The 19,645-nt window shown below is 41.4% G+C and overlaps 3 protein-coding genes across 6 annotated transcripts in view; 1 reads left to right on the top strand and 2 right to left on the bottom strand.

Moving 5' to 3' along the window:
* LOC111864295 overlaps positions 1 to 16,759 on the bottom strand; it is a 103,622-nt gene extending 86,863 nt beyond the window's left edge. The window contains exon 1 of the mRNA XM_033751369.1: positions 16,625 to 16,759. Within this exon, the coding sequence (XP_033607260.1) occupies positions 16,625 to 16,673 (49 nt within the window). The 5' untranslated portion in view covers positions 16,674 to 16,759. The remainder of the gene's footprint in view (positions 1 to 16,624) is intronic.
* LOC111864310 (protein ALP1-like) lies at positions 7,264 to 9,690 on the top strand. The gene is made up of 3 exons (XM_023851460.2): positions 7,264 to 7,562; positions 7,666 to 7,978; positions 8,820 to 9,690. Exons 1-3 carry the CDS (start codon positions 7,426 to 7,428, stop codon positions 9,633 to 9,635), a joined length of 1,266 nt encoding a protein of 421 aa, XP_023707228.1. The 5' UTR covers positions 7,264 to 7,425; the 3' UTR covers positions 9,636 to 9,690.
* On the bottom strand, positions 7,989 to 10,574 carry LOC111864311. 4 transcript variants are annotated; one of them, XM_023851461.2, is made up of 3 exons: positions 10,146 to 10,574; positions 9,688 to 10,053; positions 7,989 to 8,694 (listed from the first exon to the last, which is right to left on the bottom strand). In XM_023851461.2, the coding sequence occupies exons 2-3, from the start codon at positions 10,027 to 10,029 to the stop codon at positions 8,044 to 8,046; spliced, it is 993 nt and encodes a 330-aa protein (XP_023707229.1). In that variant the 5' UTR covers positions 10,030 to 10,053; positions 10,146 to 10,574; the 3' UTR covers positions 7,989 to 8,043. The 4 variants fall into 4 exon arrangements, with proteins under 4 accessions (XP_023707229.1, XP_023707230.1, XP_023707233.1 ...); XM_023851462.2 differs by having other exon boundaries at positions 9,688 to 10,038; XM_023851465.2 differs by having other exon boundaries at positions 10,216 to 10,574.
* Positions 16,760 to 19,645: the final 2,886 nt, after the last annotated feature.

The raw sequence follows: 19,645 nt of genomic DNA, 5'->3' as shown, positions 1-19,645 counted from the left end.
TGAGTGGGATCCGAACCCACGATCCCGGTCTCCAAGTGAGCAAGACAGTACATGCCTTAGACTGCTCGGCTACCGTGACCAGCTGGGGGTTTCAATTGACCTAATCTTTAATCCTTCCAGCCGCACTATGGCCTTGGGGTCGACTCAGCCTCTAACAGAAATAAGTACCAGGAATCTTCCTGGAGGTAAAGAGCGACCGGCGCATAACGCTGACAAACTAACCTCAGTCTGTGAGCCGACTGTCTAGAAAATGTGGGAGCCTTAAAATCTCACGACCCTATGGGTCTTTACGGCCTGTTACAGGGATATACATGTACTTTACATTTTGTATCAGTAACGTGACTGAATCATCAAAACAGTAAGACAAAGAAAATGCGGGTGTTAAATACAAGGATGCGACTTACTTAAAAGAAGAACTTGGCAAGGAGCATGGAACTATGTCTGTTTGCTATGTTACAATAAACTCTACAGCAGACATTACAAAAGCGAGAAAATTTGTGAGAAATGAAATTACGAGCAAGGAGGTGGACGCAGGCTACAGAACTATAATGCAATTGGGACTTCAGCGGCAGGCAAGGCCTAACAGAAGCCGGTTCCTTTCTGAGCGTGCTACACGTCCTGCCAACCTACGGACACGCCTTATGATTGGGATGATCACAGACAGGTCATCATTCGCGCATGCAAATAAAGAATTGTCACACCAACATACAGGATGTCCTGATGAAAGGTATCCAAAATAGAAATTTATATCTCGGAAACTAATTGTCACACGCGTATCCGGTTTATGTCATCGGAAAACTCTGAATGTTTCTTTCTTTTTAACGCCGGCTTACGAGCAAGCGCCGTCACATTTCTGCCACCATGTTAGGAATCACCTGGACAGAGAGATGGCTGGGATATGAATTGGCAGAAGTGGACCAATCGCTTGGCCTCCTAGGTCGCCAGATTTAACTCCAATGGATTTTTTTGTGGAGTTATGTGAAGAACATTGTCTACCAGGTTAAGCTCAACGAGCTTCAACACTGGAAGCCCGCATAAGGGACGCTGTGGCTATGGTAACACCAAACATGCTTGAAGCCTGTATAATTGTCGTGCCACCAAATTTATTGAGAAAGTTATATACGCAGAAATGACTTTGATAGTTTCTCTTTGTAATGGTGTAACCCATTAATGTGTATAACAAATTCTTTCTGAGATATAATGATGTTATTTTGGATATGTATTTCATCCGGAAATCCTGTATTTTTATTATAATCATATGTATATGAGTTACACACTAATTTGGATTTGAGGTTCTCACAGCGACGAATATGAAGAGTTCGAGTCTTCTGGGTTGTAAGGCAGTGTAGTTCGGAGGGAGCTGTCTCTCAATTACACGATGTTACAATCCAGAATTAAGCATATTTCAACTTCCGCAGTGACGTGTATCGTAATTTAACAGCAGTATATTTGACTAAGTGCGGTTACTGAAGAATGGGTACAACCTAAAAGAGTAAGAACAAAATCCAGATGCCCAAAATAATACTGAAAAAAATCCGCTCCTTTTCGGTGGATTTTCAAACCGTTGTTGACATTACAGCATCTCTGAATTATGCGAGGCGTCAACAGGAACATAAAACACGCGAAAATTCATAGAATCACAAAACTGCAACAATGAGGAGCTTCATTACTTGTACTCTTCTTCAAATATAATTTAAATGATCAAGTCAAGCAAGATAAGATGGGCAGGGCATATAGGACGAATGAGGAGAAGAGGAATGTATAGGATATTGGTGGGAAAGTCAGAAGAAAAGCGACCACTGGGAAGATCAAAACGTAAGTGGGTGAACAATATTAAAATGGATCTTAGAGATATAGGATGGGATGGTATGGATTGGATTGATCTGGCTCAAGATAGGGACCGGTGGAGGGCTCTCGTGAACACGGTAATGAACCTTCGGGTTCCATAAAATGCTGGGAAGTCTTGAGTAGCTGCACAATTGGCAGCTTCTCAAGAAGGGTTCAGCCCCATGAGTGAATTAGTGCACAGAATCACACCCTATTCAACTGGATATACGAAAAAAATACTGCTGCACTGAGAACAGGAAACTGAATGGAATTGGGATGTTTCTAATTGTACTGATTAATTTAATGTGAACATACGTGAAGCGTTGTTCGGATAGTAGGTGCACAAACATAAAGATCATACACATGCCTATAAATATTGGGAGAAAATCTGTTTATATATTAGCAAATGGAAACATAAAGGCAATGCAGACACCTGAGATCAAGTAAATCTGAGATTTTTTAACGTAGTTAGAGTCTGTAGTGGATTAAGTATAACTAAATTGTATAATTAATAATTTATGTTTCTGCTGGCCTCACCATGAAGACTGAAGTACTTGAATGAAACAGACATTAGAAATACGATCTAAAATTTGTGACGATAGTACATTACTACAAATATTATGTTTTTGGACATTATCCATGGTCTTGTCTTTACCTAAAAACCGTCCTGATTATTTTTCGAAACACAACATTACGAAGATTGGATTCTATCTCCGGAGACAGGGACTAGCTCTTTCGATTGGACCCAACTGAGTAGGCTTTACCTGAAGGCGGAGACAGAATCCAGTCTCCGAAACGTTGTCTTTTGAAAAATAAGCGGGGCGGTTTTTAGATAAAAACAAGGCGATGGGTAATGTCCAAAAACGTAACATTTGTAGAGACATCAGAAGTCTTCATAATAGTAGTTACAATGGAGACTGTAGGGTCTGCCTCTCAAGGATACACACCATTACGGCAGGGACACTTAACAACGAGAGATGCCGGAGGATTCTTATGCACTGTTCCTGTGAAGTGTAGGCGTAATATGGAAGGTCGTACAATACTTACAAAACAATTTAACCAATTTTGATTAAATTTACCATACTTGTGGTTACGTTTATAGTAGGCGAGCTAATTTCATTTTGACCTACAGGCTCTATCGGTCCTATATAACCCCTATTTGGTATACAATTTTTTCAAAATATCTCACGGCACAAAATGAAATTAGTGCCTGGCATGGAATATAGATGCCATTCAAATAACGACGTTGCATTTGAAACACCTTGCAATATGGTACATATTGCAAGACACAAGAGGACAGAGGCCTTCCTGTGAATTGTCATACCTACCCTCTTTTTAGTTCTGTTAGCAACAGATTTGTAACTCTGACTGAAGTAAAAGAATACATTTCGAGACGTAAGGAAAATTGCAAATAAATTACAGTATAATTTTCCACTTTTCTTTTTCCAGCATTCTCACTCACAGCCCTTGCAGCAAACATTTGCAAAGCAAAATCAGAAAGCAGCAGGAACACAGGAAACAAATCTTCTAAGGCTCCGTGTCGCAGTGATATTTTCTGGGACTCTTGTAACAGATTAGTTCAGTGCATTCCAGTCCATTTGTTTGTATTAGAAAGCAATACTGCTCCACCTTTAGGGGCTTCAGCAACCAAAAATAAATACTGGGTTCAGGTGTCCATCTATGGGAAAGAAATAAATAAATGTCGCGTCCTAATTGCCTGAACAAAATATCCATCTGGACTTTTCTGAACACGAGACAATCGACTACAGAGGAATCGCCTACTGCAATGCGGTTCACGTGGGCTCAGTGGTCGCAACATCAGCCAAATGAAAGCAGAACAAGGAGGCCACGATTTTCCACCAACTCGACTGCGTTTCAGACCTCAAGACACTGCGCAGATTTCGATTAAACGTGGATTTAGTGGGCTATAGGCAATTAAGGCTGTTATATGAAGAGGAACTATATTAATTTATTTAGGCCGTAAAGGTTTCTGACGACAGTGTAAAACAGTCCGGATTACTGGGTTTTATGCCTTTGTCCATCGACCGGTTTCGAAAGAACATTAAATAACATAACTGATCAAACAGAGCAGGTGTTTCCCACACCCTCGCCTTAGAATGGAAACAGATCCGGTTTCAGAAATGTTACGCTCTTTAGAATACCGGATGATGGACAACGTCCAAATACTCGTTAATCCCGAATCGATGTAGTTATTAAGCTAAGCAGTTCACGTAGTCATGTTGGGTCACTGCACATGTGGCAACAATTGGAGAAGCAAGAAATTCGTAAAAAATGTTAATAAGATCTCTGTGAGGGCGGCCACTTCAGGCCTAAAGGGAACAGGAGAAAAGGCACAGTAGTCAAATGGATCTTGGAATAAGGACTTGAGAATAAGAATGCGATTCAAGTGCCGTAGAGACCGGATCCAGTTTTGGTATCAGCGACGTTGAATATCTCTAATACTTCGGATGCTACTTGAGTATTACTGGTTTAATATGGAGGGGGAGGGGATGTGCTGCTTTGAGACATAAGGGAGAATTTCAGTTTGAGTAGATTCTAAAGGGTTCTGCGAATTGTGTATAACACTCAGGNGAGACATCGTTTAGACTTATAGGCATATTAGATCTTTTGGCTACATTTTTTATTTATTATTTAGACTTGTGGTAGGCGAGTCTGTCGCGGAGCTTGGAATTCTTTTGTGGCGTTTGGGGAAGAAATCTAAGCACAAGGCGGTATCTGTCACCGTTAAGTCAGGTCGAGTGGGGTCCAGTCGGGCCGGCGGAGTAGGTCCTGGGGCTGATGGTTTCCAGATGTGGGAATGCATTACTGTGCTTTTCGTTAGTTTTAATCAACAGGAATGCATACAATCGACGTCAGGGTGAGGAACTGCAGTCAGTTAGCAATGAGGGTTGTGTTAGCATCGGATGCCACTTCTTGGAAAGTTGATGCGTCGCTGGTAAGAGTCATCTGGGGGAGGGGGCGCTCCTCTTTTCAACTTCACAAGTCAGTGGACGTGTTTGGCGACTCTAGCAAATTCGTTATAATAAATTAATACCCGAGTATGGGTTAAATTGAGGCGAGGTAGAAATTGATCAACATCACATAATTACGCTTCATTGCTTCTGCGACTTAAGTAATTCTTGGAAGGCTTGGAAGGCTATAGGTGACAGATTAGAAACACCATGCTATCTGAGCAGGGGTGATCATGGCAAGAAAATTAGGAGTAGAAAGCAACGGACAGATATCGGGAAATACTGCTTTGTAAATAGGACCATACAGCTCTGGAATCAACTACCTGCAGATGCTTTAGGTACTCTGTCCTGTAAACCAAGCAATTTTAGGCAAAGGGTTAGGAAAGTGATAAATGAGGCGAAGTGAAGTTGGGGTGGAAATAATTAAAAAGAAAAAAATTGCAGTGAAGTGAAGTGAAGTGAAGTGAAGTGAAGTAAATGACATTACGCATCCATGACTGTTGGTTTCCTTTTGTTTGTGTATTTTTTTTCTCTCTCTCTCTGTAATTGTTGTTGTATTTGTTGCAGTTGTTTGTATTTCTCTGTAATTGTTGTGGTTGTTAATCGTATTTGGTTTGTATTCATTGTGGTAGGATGACCTTATTGTTGTGTTTTGTTTGAACGTGTTGTCACTTAGTGTAATGTGTGTTACTTGTCTGTTGTGTCCTATTGTGTACTACTGCCACCGGGCTAAAACCCAATTGCAGTATAATAAATAATATAATATATAATATAAAATTCTGTGTTAATAATCTGGCGAATTGTAATAAATGCACTTTCTCATCAAAGTGAATCATTGTGGCTTCTTGTATAGTGCATAACCGGCGTGTTTCGCCTTTAATGTGATCTTCGCGACAGAGTCAAAATATAAGTAGCTGAGATACATAACTTAACCAATCTCATGATCACAATAATCTACCCCGAAATATTAGCCCATCAAATTACCCATCCACGCCTCAGCTAACGCCGCCCAAGTCGGAGATTTGATGAACTTGCTGGTGATACCTCATATACTTTGGTTTTCATGGACTTGATTTGTTGCATAGAATTTCCATCTCCTTTTCTATCTTAGTTGCAGGTCTCCACATATTTAATGGCAATTTGTATTGCACATTTTCCTGTTATCTGCCACTGCCAAAGTCTGAGCCCTGTAGTTATACTGACACAGGCTGTCCAGTGATTGAGGTTACCTCTTTCTAAGGAACCCAACAGGGTAGGTGTCTCTTCCCTCACCTGAGGACGGAAACAGATCCAGTTTCCGAAACATGTTCTTTCGTATTTTCTAGAATAGCGGATTATGGTCAAAGTGCGCAACCCCAATAAACCTGAATTTCAGTTCAGTTCATATCAATGAACTATCACTGAAGAAATGTAAGCCTATAAAGAACTACACAAACATCAGCTGTAATGCTTTGACTATAGACAGTAGCAGTAGTAATAATAACATTCAAGGAATCTGAAGCAACCCCCTCCCACCCAAAGGTCGCAGAATGATCGAGTGCATCGCGTTCTGAACTGCTCCGCCCCCGCCACTTGAGGCTGCTGTAGTGAAGCCGTGCCTCTGGAGAGGCAAAGAGGGGCTAATTGGAAATCGATATGGAGCCGGCAAAGCTCACACGCTACGAGATGGGGCTTGCAAGAATGTTTTGTTAGAACCTGCCAGTCATGTAAAACAAGGAAACTGCATTTTCATTACAAGAACAGAGAAAACGCGAGTGCGGGAAACAAGTGATATATGCAAGGGTTCAGAAAAAGCAGGGAAATGGCATATATTGCGCTTTGCGTTTTTTTTTTCTTTTGGCGCTACAGCCCCAATTTGGGCCTTGGCCTACCTCCATGAAACTCTCCGTTTCACTTCGGTGTACTAGACAGGACTCCTTGAGCGGGTGATCAGCTCGTACCAAGGCCTCTACCTGTACACAAACACAGAGAAACACACAGACAAACACTGAACATCCATACCCTGAGTGGGATTCGAACCCACGATTCCGACTTCCGAGCGAGCGATGACAGTATATGCCTTAGACCGCTTGGCTACCGTAACCGGCACACTTTACGTTACGTCACTGAGGGGATATCATGTCAGGTTTCAATTTCTTAAGCATTATATTGATTGAAAAATATATTCATGTCACTGCTCTTGTATCAAAACGACATTACTCTAAACGTCGTCAGCGTTGTTCACACAGAAGCAATATTCTTATTACTTGAATGGGATGTTATTCATGCTGAGTCTTACGAACGTTAGCTGCAGGGTGCCTGTAGTTGCGTTACTGAAGGATCAACGGATATTCTTATTACTTGAATGGGATGTTATTCATGCTGAGTCTTACGAACGTTAGCTGCAGGGTGCCTGTAGTTGCGTTACTGAAGGATCAACGGATATTCTTATTACTTGAATGGGATGTTATTCATGGTTAGTCTTATGCCGGCGCTACACGATGCTACGAACGTTGGCTCCAACGTTGGGCAGAACGTTTGAGTCAAATAAGTTCGACAGTTGGTGCGGCAAATGTATCTGCTACACGGTGTGGCGAATGCTTGAACCAAAATTGTTTGGTACAAACGTTTGCCTAGTAGTTCTAAAATGGAGGATACAGACGTTGCAATTGCAGCCGCAGCGGTAGTAGTATTGTCTTGTGCCAAGTTATTACTTGAAAACAAGAAACGTAAAAGACGTACAAGAAGATGGTGGATGTTATCTCTAAATAAGAGCAGAGGACGGTAAGTAATGAACAAATATCCGTTAATGAAATGACGATGAATAAAATGTTTGTTTATTCATGCACATGATTTCAAATGTTCTGTAGCAAAACTTATATTTTAGGTACAATGGCTCAGATATGCTACTGGATTTACGAAGAGAAAGCTCAGGAAAATTTGAGAACTTTTGTAGAATGTCAGCAGAAGATTTTGAATATCTTTTGAATAAAATTGGGCCAAAAATAAAAAAACAAGACACCAATATGAGACAAGCTATTCCAGTAAAAGACTGTCTAGCAGTTACTCTACGGTTTTTGGCTAGTGGCGACACATTTACCAGTCTTGGATACCTATTTAAAATATCACATCAGTCCATAAGCCGCATCGTCGCCAATGTTTGTGAGGCTCTCATTGAAGTACTAAAGGATGAGATACGGGTAAGAAATATGTAACTCTGTTATTCTTATTTTTTTATTGCCTTTAATGGACATAATTATTTATCTTACATATCATTTCTGCTGATATCTAAAGTATCATGAGCAGTAGAAAAATAGGTTACGAGTGAGGTGTCACTAGATTGAGAAGTAATAACCAAATTGGCATTTTCTTGAAAAGTATGGGAGGGTCCTGGAGAAGCTACATAGTTCGGGCTAGAAGAAGAATGACTGCTTGATGCAGATGGATTAGGTTCTGGGGAAATAACGTTAGTAGTAACGGAACGCCCACCTGTAGCACCAGAACTATCAATTTCATTGAGTTCTGCTTCAAAAACGAGGTTATCTATTTTATTTTGTAAGATAAGTTGAGTTCTTTGTGACAAGCTTCTAAGTTTAGCAGCCAACAGCTGCCCATATAACGCAGGTGCATCTTGCAATGTCTTTGTTTGCGATTTGGTGGTAAGAGTTGTTAAAGCATCACTTGCTTGCTTTAAATGCTTAGCTAAATTTGCTTCGACTGGATTGGGGCCTACTTTTCTTTTATTTCCTGGAGCGCTTTGAGGCAATACAAAACTTGTATATCCTCGCTCTGGATTCTTGTTAATGTCTTGTCTTGTTTCGCGGACTAAGTTAGGCTCATTTCCCTGTTCTTCTAGTTCTTGATCATTCAATACCTCCTGTTCATTCTGAGAATTCTCATCCTCAATCTCGGTTTCCTATAAAAATATTTGTAGTTAAAATATTTTCATTAAAAAAGACATTTAAAATGGTTAAACGTATTTTAAAAATATATAATGCCACTAAAAGTATTTCAAAAACATAATCCTTGTTTTATTTCTAGTTGCCACATTCAGAGGAAGATTGGAGAAGAATAGCAAATGGATTTTATCAGCGATGGAACTTTCCCCAATGTGTGGGAGCAATAGATGGTAAACATGTGTTACTTCAAGCTCCATTTAATAGCGAATCGAAATTTTTTAATTATAAAAAATCGTTCAGCATCATACTTTTGGCACTGGTTGATGCAGATTATTGCTTTACATTTATTGACGTTGGGGCGCAAGGAAGAATGAACGACGCTGGAGTGTTTGCGTGCACAACACTCTATCGTAAAATGATACGTAGGGAACTTTTGCTTCCACCAAACGAACCTCTGCCGGGGCGCCACAAGAGCGTACCATACATTTTTGTAGGTGACGATGCATTCCCTCTTAGTAGCTCACTTTTAAAACCATATTCTGGAAATCATGCCAAGGGTAGCATTGAACGGATTTTTAACTACCGCCTTTGTCGAGCACGAAGAATTGTAGAAAATGTTTTTGGAATTTTAGCATCTGTATTCCGCGTTTTTAGAACACCGATGTTGATACAGCCTGAAAAAGCTGCTATGGTTTGCATGACATGTGCACTACTTCATAATTTTCTACGGCGAAGTAATACATCTAGGCAAATATATAGCCCAAATGGCAGCTTTGATTATGAAGAAGATGGACATTTGAAACCAGGAACATGGCGCCAAGAGACCAGCAATTCGTCGCTTACCCCTCTTTCCAAAACACCGAGAAAACCATCTCAGGAGGCAAAAGATATTCGAAAGGAGTTTGCAGAATATTTTATAACTAACGGAGCAGTTGAATGGCAAGATTATGTTAATTGACTGATAACAATGTTTTTTTGTTTATTAAATAAACTATATGAAATAAAATTACCTCTGAACTTAACGATGTTGTTTTCTTTCCTGTAGCCCTAATAAAGCGGTCTATGGCATCATATGCGAACCATGATGGATTATATACATCCTTGGTTCCAGATCCAGTTGTTTCGGAGTCTCGTACTTTTCTTGATAAAGTTCTATAGGTGGCCATAAGTGATTCTTTTTTCTTTCGTAATAATTCAACAGTTACATCAATGCTAAACTCACTCGCAATATCCAGCCAAGCGTCATTTAAACTGTTTCGATTTTTATGATTTGAATGCTTGGGATCCCAAAGTACTGGGTGTTTTTCGTATAAGTTGATAAATTCCATAATTAATTCAGTGTTCCATTCCATCTTAAAAACCTGTAAAATCACACCCTAATTGAACGATCAGAATATTAAAAAAAATAATTAAAAATGTTTAAAACTCCGTCTATTATGTTAAAATTATAATGTTAAAATATACCGACCTGTTAAATACAGATCAATGACTATAATTTACTTCTACTCTTTTACTCTATTTTAACAAACAGTATTTACCACCTGATAGTTCAAGATAGACTGCTATATTCGACCCACTTGTGTTGCCTTGCATCAAACCAACGAATGTTGTCTTCCCAACGTTCTAGGAATTCCTTACAGCATTTACGACCTGATAAGACTGCTATATTCGACCCACTCGTGTAGCCGTGCATCAAACCAACGAATGTTTTCCTCCCAACGTTCTAGGAATTCCTTTGACTCGGGGCAGAAATACCGACAGTGGCTGGAACGTGTCCAAACGCGAATGTTCGACGCTCGACATTCGTAGCTCGTAGATTGGAAGCTCGGCCACACGATGCGACAAACTATCAAGCGTCGAACGTTGGAGGGTGTTCGTAGCATCGTGTAGCGCCGGCATTACGAACGTTAGTTGCAGGGTGCCTGTAGTTGCGTTACTGAAGGATCAACGGATATTCTTATTACTTGAATGGGATGCTATTCATGCTGAGTCTATAGAGTGCCTGTAATTGCGTTTCTGAAGGCTCAACGGACACTGCAACTCGCCAATGAGGACGCGGAGCGTTCATACCCTGCCACGTCGCGGGGCAATATGCAGCGAGGATTCAGTGCACTGCATTCAGTAGGTGTGTCACAACAGCGCAGTTTGCAGTGTGATGGCTGCAGTACAAGGACGCGGGCAAGTAACCGCGGGATATGTCAAGATACAAGATTTAACTACAACTGCAGCCTTCCTAGTGCTTCTTCAATTGGGCCGCTTAACGGAGAAGAGACATCAGGGCGTTTCAGTACAGAACTCCTATTACAATTGTGAGCCTTCCTTTCAATCATTGCACAGGGAATAACAGCAGAATACGTCAACATATCAGTGTTAAGCACAATTGTGGAATTCGTGAGGATCCTTCCGCCGAGCCCCTGAACAGCAGGTAGGACACGTAAAAACATCAATTCTTCAGGCCTATCTAAGGATATTTCCATACAGCCGCTTAACGGACAAGCAAACGCAAGACATATCAGCTCCAAGTTCAACCGAGGACTTCCAAAGGATTCCTTCCTCGAGCAGCTGAATGGGCAAGCAATAGCAGGACACGTCAACATAGTTTTTGGGGCCTTCCTAAGGATCTTTTCATGCAAGCGCTGAATGGGCAAACAGCAGCAGATCATGTCAACATCATCAGTTCTAAGTACGACTGCAATCTTCCTAGGAATTCTGCTGTTCGGCCTCTGAACCCACTGGTGAGCTGCACGTTCGAAGCATTACAGTGACGCTTTAGAGAATGTTTAGCTTTATACTGACATACACAGCTGAAGTGTAGTTCCTGGTCTTCTGTTGATGCCGAACAAGAGAAAGGAAAACACAACGTTTTGTAAGGTTGGCAACACTTTTAAATATCAAAATAATGTCCGGTACAATAAGACACAGCAAGTAACTGATGCATCGGCTTTAGAAATGCGCTTCGACTAGTTAAAACTCCACGACTATTTGTAGTCTCAACAAATCCTTGTGTTAAGGCGATACATATAGATATGTTGTTTCACCCTTAGGCAGTGTAGTACGGGAAAAAACAGGAAACGCACTGAACAGTTGGCTTCGGTCTATTGCATCTTTTGTAATTTATTATTTACGCATTTCGGTATGCCGCTGCCAAGCTAATCAATATCACTGACATTACATCGTACAGAAAAGTAAAATAAAATTTCCTTGTGTTTACTTTGTATACTAACTTAAATTTAATTCACACTAACATACACGTACCTTTTAATCGTTTCTTGCATCCTGTTGTGTGTTTAATTAATAGAAGAGTGAGTTTACCGACTATACAACACGTTTTTTTTTATTATCACTACATGTTTCGACCTCAAGAGGTCATCTTCAGGTGTATGAACACGGCTGTATAATTACACGCGGTCACGTTCACTTTTCACTCATCCGACCTCATATCTTTTCCAGATTTACGTTCACTAATATATCGAGTTCTTTTATAAAACACAGGTTAAAATTGTTATTATTCTAATTTAGTTGTTAAAAGTTCAAAGTTCGTGAATCGAAGTTCAATTCATGTCACTGGTTACACTTTCAGATCCAGCAGCATCAGAGAACGCGGAAGAACAGCGAGACCTCATAAACAAGTGAAAGTGCAACGAATAACATAAGTTGAACTTTAATTCACGAACTTTTAACCAATAATAATAATAACAATAATTAAATTAGTTAAAAAAGAACTAGACGCAGTTGTGCGCGTAAGTAAAATGAGACTGTAAAAAAAAGTGAAAGTGTAACCAGTGACATGAATTGAACTTCGATTCACGAACTTTTAACTTTTAACAATTAAATTAGAATAATAATAATAATTTTAACCTGTGTTTTATAAAAGAACTCGATATATTAGTGAGCGTAAGTCTGGATAAGATACAGAGTCGAATGAGTGAAAAGTGAATGTGACTGCGTGTAATTATACAGCCGTGTTCATACACCTGAGGATGACCTCTTGAGATCGAAACATGTAGTGATAATAAAAAACGTGTTGTGTAGTCGGTAAATTCTCTCTACTATTAATACACGTACCTTACTTCTCTAAGATTAATGTTAATGTTATCTTCCCATCTTCACCTATGTCCTACCGAAGGTGTCTCCACCTTGTCGTGGAGCTTGCGTGACTCTGTGACCTGGGGAGCTAACCCGGAGGCAGTTTACCTACCAGTAGGGGCACCCATGCCGGAAAAATCAAAGGGTAGAATTCAGACTAAGAGAGACAACCTGGACCTCCAGGTTGGGGGTTCGCTTAGTGAGGGGTGGAGTCCAACTGGATCCACTCGGCACGGCAGCCACTAATTGGCCTATTGTAGCCTTCCCCGGGTAATTATGATGATGGAGAATTTGGTGGAATGATGATTGGCAGGGGAAACCGAAGTGCTCGAAGAAAACCCGCCGAAGTGCCAGTTTGTCCACCACAAATCCCACTTGACCAGACTCGGGATCGAACCTGGGTCGCCGCGGTGGGAAGCCAGCGACTAACCGCTTGAACTATGGCGCGGCCTAGGTTGGGGTATGTGCATGAGGCTAACAACCTCATCCTCTAAAAAGAATTTTGTTCAGAAACCTAACAACCAGCCTCGGGTCCATTCCTATGGCAACAAGCATTGGTTGTGGAGACTGGGTGTAGAGGAGGCCAAGGCTCACCCATGGCTGTAGCGCCGAATGGTAGGCAGGTAGATATCTTCACCTATGTTATTCAGGGGGTGTCTTCCGTTCAGGTTTTCCGACTAACATTCTGTATCCATTCATCGTCTCTCCGATGCGTGTTACACATTCCGTTCATCTCATTGTCCCCAATTGGTTACCGTGATCACACCCAATTGTGAAGCTCCTCACTGCATAAGTATACCCCCCACTTCTTTCTCTGTCTTTCGTACAAACTCGCCCATACTCGTCAAAACTTTCTCTCAAATATACTCAAGGCGTCTGTATCGAGTTGCACTAAACAAGAGTGTAACACTATTAACAAGAAATCCAAGTAGGTATTACAGATCGTAATAACCACTACATTTTTGTCACGTACAAATCACTGCCTCTGGGGCCCACTCAGCCTCCTTACAATGGTTACCGGAAGCTGTTTCTCCAGAGGTAAAGCGGAATTGGCGTGAAGTTAACCACTCAGATCCATCTATGGAGCTATAACTCCACTCACACATATGTCTTCATGGCATGGCGCTTAATTAATTAAGCAGAAAGATAACCATACCATAACATACCATACAAACCTCACTACACGAGTTGACCTTTTAGAGAAAATTTGTAAATGAATTAGATCTTCATGTGAAGTGGGGATTATTTTGGCTCACAAGAACCAAAATTAATTTACTCGACAATGCAGAACTGATATGTCTATGTGACTGATCTGAATATTTCTTCTTCTGAATGACTGCATAATATTTCATGGAAAAATTACGAGTGAATATCAGTACCTACATGTATCACACGGGTTATACAACTTCGACGGAAGCAGTCAGAAGTGCACTGGTACGACAGGGTCTATTAAACCAAAACGAATATAATTAATTATACTGAGAATGACTCGCAACAAAATCCCTCGGACTGGCCGTCTCTGAGAGGGCTGGCACAGTGGTAACATTTTAGATTCCAATTCGGAAGACACTTTCTTCGAATCTTAGCCAGGACACTGGGTATCCGAACCAAGGTATCTCGTGATTTTCCTCAGTCCCTGAGAGAGAATTCCGGGACAGTACCTCGATTAGGCCAAGATCGCTTCCTCCGAAATATTTTCCAATTCCTCGCATATAAATCATCCCCTACAGAGTGTAGATCGTACCATAACCCCCCCCCCCAAGTAATACGCAGACATTCGTGTTGGGTTCACTATCAATATAGAAACATATGACGTAAGCAACTGTGTACACTGTGCTTTCTTCCCTGACTACAACCATGTGTAAAAACAATTTGCAGTAACTAACTCAGTGCTTTAGTCAGCAAACGAACTATACCGACCGAGCGACCGCCGCTTGTCGGCGAAGTTAGTGCCAACTTTAGCTGATAGAGGGTGTTGCGTGGTCAGCGTAACGAATCCCCACGGCCGTTAATTTCGGTTTTCTAGACCGGAGCCGCTACTTTTCCATTCAAGTAGCTCCTCAATTATCCTCACGAGGCTGCGTGAACCCCGTTTCAGACACACTACTCTCAGGAAATCTGGTAGTGCCGGGAATCAAACCCGGACCTCTGGATCTGTAGCCAGGAACTCTGACCACTAGACAACAGAGGCGATCTAGCAATTTGCAGTACTTATTATTATTTCTTCTGTTAAGTGTTTTACATCGCTGGAGTTAAGCAGCGTCAACTGAAGTAGGTTAAGTCAAATGACCCCGATATCAGGAGTCTCGAAGTACAAGCTTGAGAGCGTGGAACAAATTCCCGAGTCGCTTTAGTAGGCCATCGATTTATATCGATTGCTATTTCAGTGATTAAGTACAGAACCTTCTTTCAACAGCCCGTGCCATTGTTGTACCACAGAACGCTTTACTGGCGCTGCCTTAACAAAGAAAATTGTAGTTTCTAAAGAAAATACATCGGAGCTCTTGTACGACCTTTGTTTACAGCCCGATTTTCATGGGTGGCGCCTGAACCGATATTGTCTGATGTCGGTAGAAGCCGGACCATTATTCGCAGAGTACAATGGAGAATCGGCCATCTCAGAAATGTAGTGTGTGTCTGCCTTCAGAAATGCCTCATTCTACACCGCTATTCTTGTAAGGTGTATGCACAACAAAGGAGGGGAAAGATGCTAACTTACATTGGTTGTAAGGGTTATGTGCTCCAAAATAAAAAAGCGATAAAAATGTGCACACCGTTACCAAGTACATCCATCCATCAGAAACTTTATATGCATTTTTTTATTTCCCCATATCCCACCTAACAATAACAAGGGAGAATAAAGTGCATGGGCATGGAATTCTTCATCTAATTGCTTCCACGCCCCTGGTTACAGTATCTGAAACTAAGAGGATTCACACAAAATTACTGGGTTTTTGGACTTTTTCCACCGTCAGGTATTCTATAAAATAGGAAACACGACGTTTCGGAAAAAGGATCTATTTCAGTTCCCAGGTGAGAGGGAAGACACCTACTCAGTTTGGCCCCTTAGAAAGAGCTAATCTCAATTTCTGGACCAGCTCTTTCTAATGGCCCAAACTGAGTAGGTGTCTTCCCTCCCTCACTTGAGGACAGAAACAGATCTAGTTATCGAAACGTCGTGTATTTTTTTATTTTCTAGAATACCGGACAATGGTAAAAGTCCAAAATCCCAGTGATTCTGTGTGTTATACACCATCATCACAACTATTTACAATCTAAAAGGATTCAATTTCTTTTCACGTATTCGCCTTCAAGTGAATCTCATTTAAGTATCTTGTCCTGTTATGCCGTGGTGACAGGGGGCGTTGAGGTATCCAACCGCTGCCTCCATATGTTATAGCGCGAAGAGGGGCGTGGAGGAATCTCTCCACCTCTTCCGACATCCATGCCGTTGCGCCCTTGGGGAATGGCCAGTTGCAAGGCTAAGCACTTGGTACTTGTCTCGTTAGCTACCTCTTGGCTGTGAGTTCACAGTATCTCTAACAGGAGATGTACGGTAGATCGGGGAAATAGAGGGTGTGACTGTGGGGTAAGTCATTAACACATGCATCCCCCTTACTTGGTCTACATTTGTCTACTAATATATACACTTATATACATATCACTTTCATGGCCGACAGTGGCCGGTTACGTACACATTGTAATTTAGAGGAAACTACACTTGGGTTCACCATCCCTAGCTCTCGAGGTAATTCCTACGTCCCCACTCAGGGCCTACGCTCTCTGCCCTAACCCCTGTAACATGACACTTTAATAATATCACACTGTATATCCATGACTGATATGAACAGTTCGACTTACTTGGTGTAGGAAGCTGACGGTGTCCCGTCACTTGGTCTGGCACGACCATGGCTCTGGCTGGCTACTCCCTTAACATTTGTGCACTCAGATAGATTGATTCATATAGATTGATAAAAAGATTCAATGATAGACTATTGGTTCATCGTTGCGGATTCCGAAAGATAGCTCCTCAAGTTGTGTTAGCAACTTTATAACTTTTCCTCTGCTGAGGTCTTCGGGGTAAGCTCCGTCCCTTAAGGAGCGAATTCTCCCCCAAAGGTCCGTCTCTCGTTGGTCATCTCGGTAAAGAGAGTTGGAACTGCTCCGGCCGTCTCGCTGAGTCGGCACTGTGTACGCCTTGGCCGTACAGTCGCTTGCCGTCTCTTCCGCGTGAATATGCAGTCTATGCAATGTGACAATTTCTTATTGACATTGCCACTTCCGCATTCTACTACAAATATTAACCCTTCGTTTGACTTCTCTAATGTGAACCCAAGATAACTTAATACCTAAAAGTTACAAAAACTTTTGCCGAAATTTTACGGCATTACATGTCCCGTCAGAAAGAGTGACCAAGTTTCATTCACACTTATACACGTATATAAGCGGCCTCCGTAGTCTAGGGGTAACGTTCCCACCTCATGACTCAGGGTACGCGGGTTCAAACCCGGCGGAGGTCGTGGAATTTTTAAGGGCGGAAAAATTCAGGGAACAAGTCCTCCGGGAGGGACTTTAAGCCGTGGGTCCCGTGTCGTAGCTTTACGGCATGTAAAGAACCTCATGTCTAAATTATGGACATTTCCCGCCCAACAGTAATCTCTAACGCCTCTGGTAGATGGGGGGAAGCATTGAGATACCTCTGAGCCAGTAGAAGCCGACCTCGCTGACTGAGTAGGGACTGATGGTAAGCACCAGTACCCNACGGCTTGCCGAGGTGGCGCCAATAGCAGAGTGGCGGCAAGCAGAGGTACTGCCAGCCTCAGCAGCATGACGACACGCTCTCACACATCAAGACAACTGTAACATGAAAAGAGTGCCTTAGTTTCACTTATTGATTATTGACAAAAGCATATATTTACAGATTTTCATATATAGAAGACTCCTGGAAATTCATATTCACTGGAAAAATGCAGTCAAATAAATAATACTATAAAATTTTAGAAAACCATACTAAGACTACATCATCGCAAATGCTTCGATCTATATCGCAATGTTAAAACTAATACATATACAACTCAATGATCTACAATTCATTTCTATGAACGGTTCCTGCTCTTACAGATTCGGGCTAAGTTCCTTTTTGTCATTTATAGCCTCAAAGTTCAAAGCCGTCGCCATACTTGTTAACTTTTAATGAACGGAAAGCTATTTCATACGACGAATTCTTAGCTAAGCTATGTCGTTATTTATCTGTGCACACAATTTCACAAGCCTAACTACAAATGATTTTATAATTCCCGCCTTTAAACAAATCGAAGTACGAGAGTTTCGATTAGGTTTTCTGTCTCGGACGTTTAATTGTACAGTAATTCTGAACGATATATCAGGATGAATATTTAAGAAAGTGATCGTGGTTCATTTTAAGATACTGTCACGTGTAGGAGGTTACGCGTGACGAAATTAACGAATTACAGATCAGATGACTGGATTTATTAGTACTTCGGTTACTTGTTCTCTTAACCATGCTTAATACAGCGCTGTCGCTGATTTACACAATTTACAGATCACCGTTGTACACGCATTAGGAATCTCGGTTTCCACTAGTCGTCCCCTAGCAACGGATCTCAACACAGAAACTAGCACTTCAAATCACTATGAAATCTTATTGTCACTTCTTGTTCAGTCACCCTGGAAATTAAGAATTCAACTAATACTCTATTGCTCACTTCTACAGCTTAGTGTTCACTCCTCTGGCTTACGGTTGCCCACAAACGACCTTTGTGTGTTTTCTAGCTTCTAGAATACTGGACGATGGACAAAGCCCCCCCGCCCAAAAAAAACAGTAATCCTGAGCGTTATACACGCACCGTCAGAACCCTTTACAATCCACAAAGGTAAGTGTACTTTTACTTTCACATTTAAACAAATTTACGTATCTCACATTTCTAATGGTAACAGAACAATGTTCATATGCAGATGTTAACATTAAGGGACAACATCAATTGGAAATCTGGTATGATGGCTGGCATTCCTGCCCTGCATTTGGAAGCTTCAGGTCGAACTTCGACCAAGAGAACGATTATTCTGCCTGGACATCGTTAATCACACACAGTCCATATCATAATGTGAGCAGTGAACCATGAGACACTGCTGTACTGTGTTAATTGTTTCGTTGATTACGGCAGGCCATGATTGATCAGCTGTTTGTAAGCTCACTTCTCTTTGAGTTTACTACTCGTACATAGTAAACTCACGCAAGATATTTATTTGTTACGAGTGGAATCTGTGACAACAGGAAACAAACGACTTTCACTGCTAGAGTAATGTATATTCTGTAGGGACTGCTATATACAGAGTGCGTCAATGAATCGGGCGATTTTAAAAACGTTATGAACAGTAAATTATTGATTTATTTGGTTTTAACACCCATGAATACAGTGTAAACATAAAAGCATTTGGTTTTTCTCAATTAACTCACTGAAAACAGTAGTTTATTTCGCCGGTGTAACATCCGACGGATGACCAAAATTCCGCTGGAGGCACTCGGTAAGTCTCTTCCTGAAGTCACTCATTGGTCTTTGCAGCATCTCCACGGGAATTCGTTCAACTCCTGAACTGTGTGGGGTGCTGGAGCTTTGAAAACTTGGGATTTCATATATCCCCTGAGAAAAAATCACATGTGGTAAGACCAGGCGACCTGGCTGGCCATATGATGTCCCCATTTCTGGAGATAACATGGTTAGGAAACAGGTTATTCACAACTGCCATGGAAGCTCGTGCGGTGTGGCACGTAGCCCCATCTTGCTGGAAAAACATTTCTTCGTTGACTGGAAGATGAGCAAGTGCAGGAGCTAAGAAGCTCTCCAACATGTGAACGTAACG

This window comes from Cryptotermes secundus, unplaced genomic scaffold (genome assembly GCF_002891405.2).
Source record: "Cryptotermes secundus unplaced genomic scaffold, Csec_1.0 scaffold156, whole genome shotgun sequence".
Taxonomy (NCBI): domain Eukaryota; kingdom Metazoa; phylum Arthropoda; class Insecta; order Blattodea; family Kalotermitidae; genus Cryptotermes; species Cryptotermes secundus.
The sequence above is the reverse complement of the archived record's forward strand: the minus strand, read 5'-3'. Positions and strand labels throughout refer to the sequence as shown.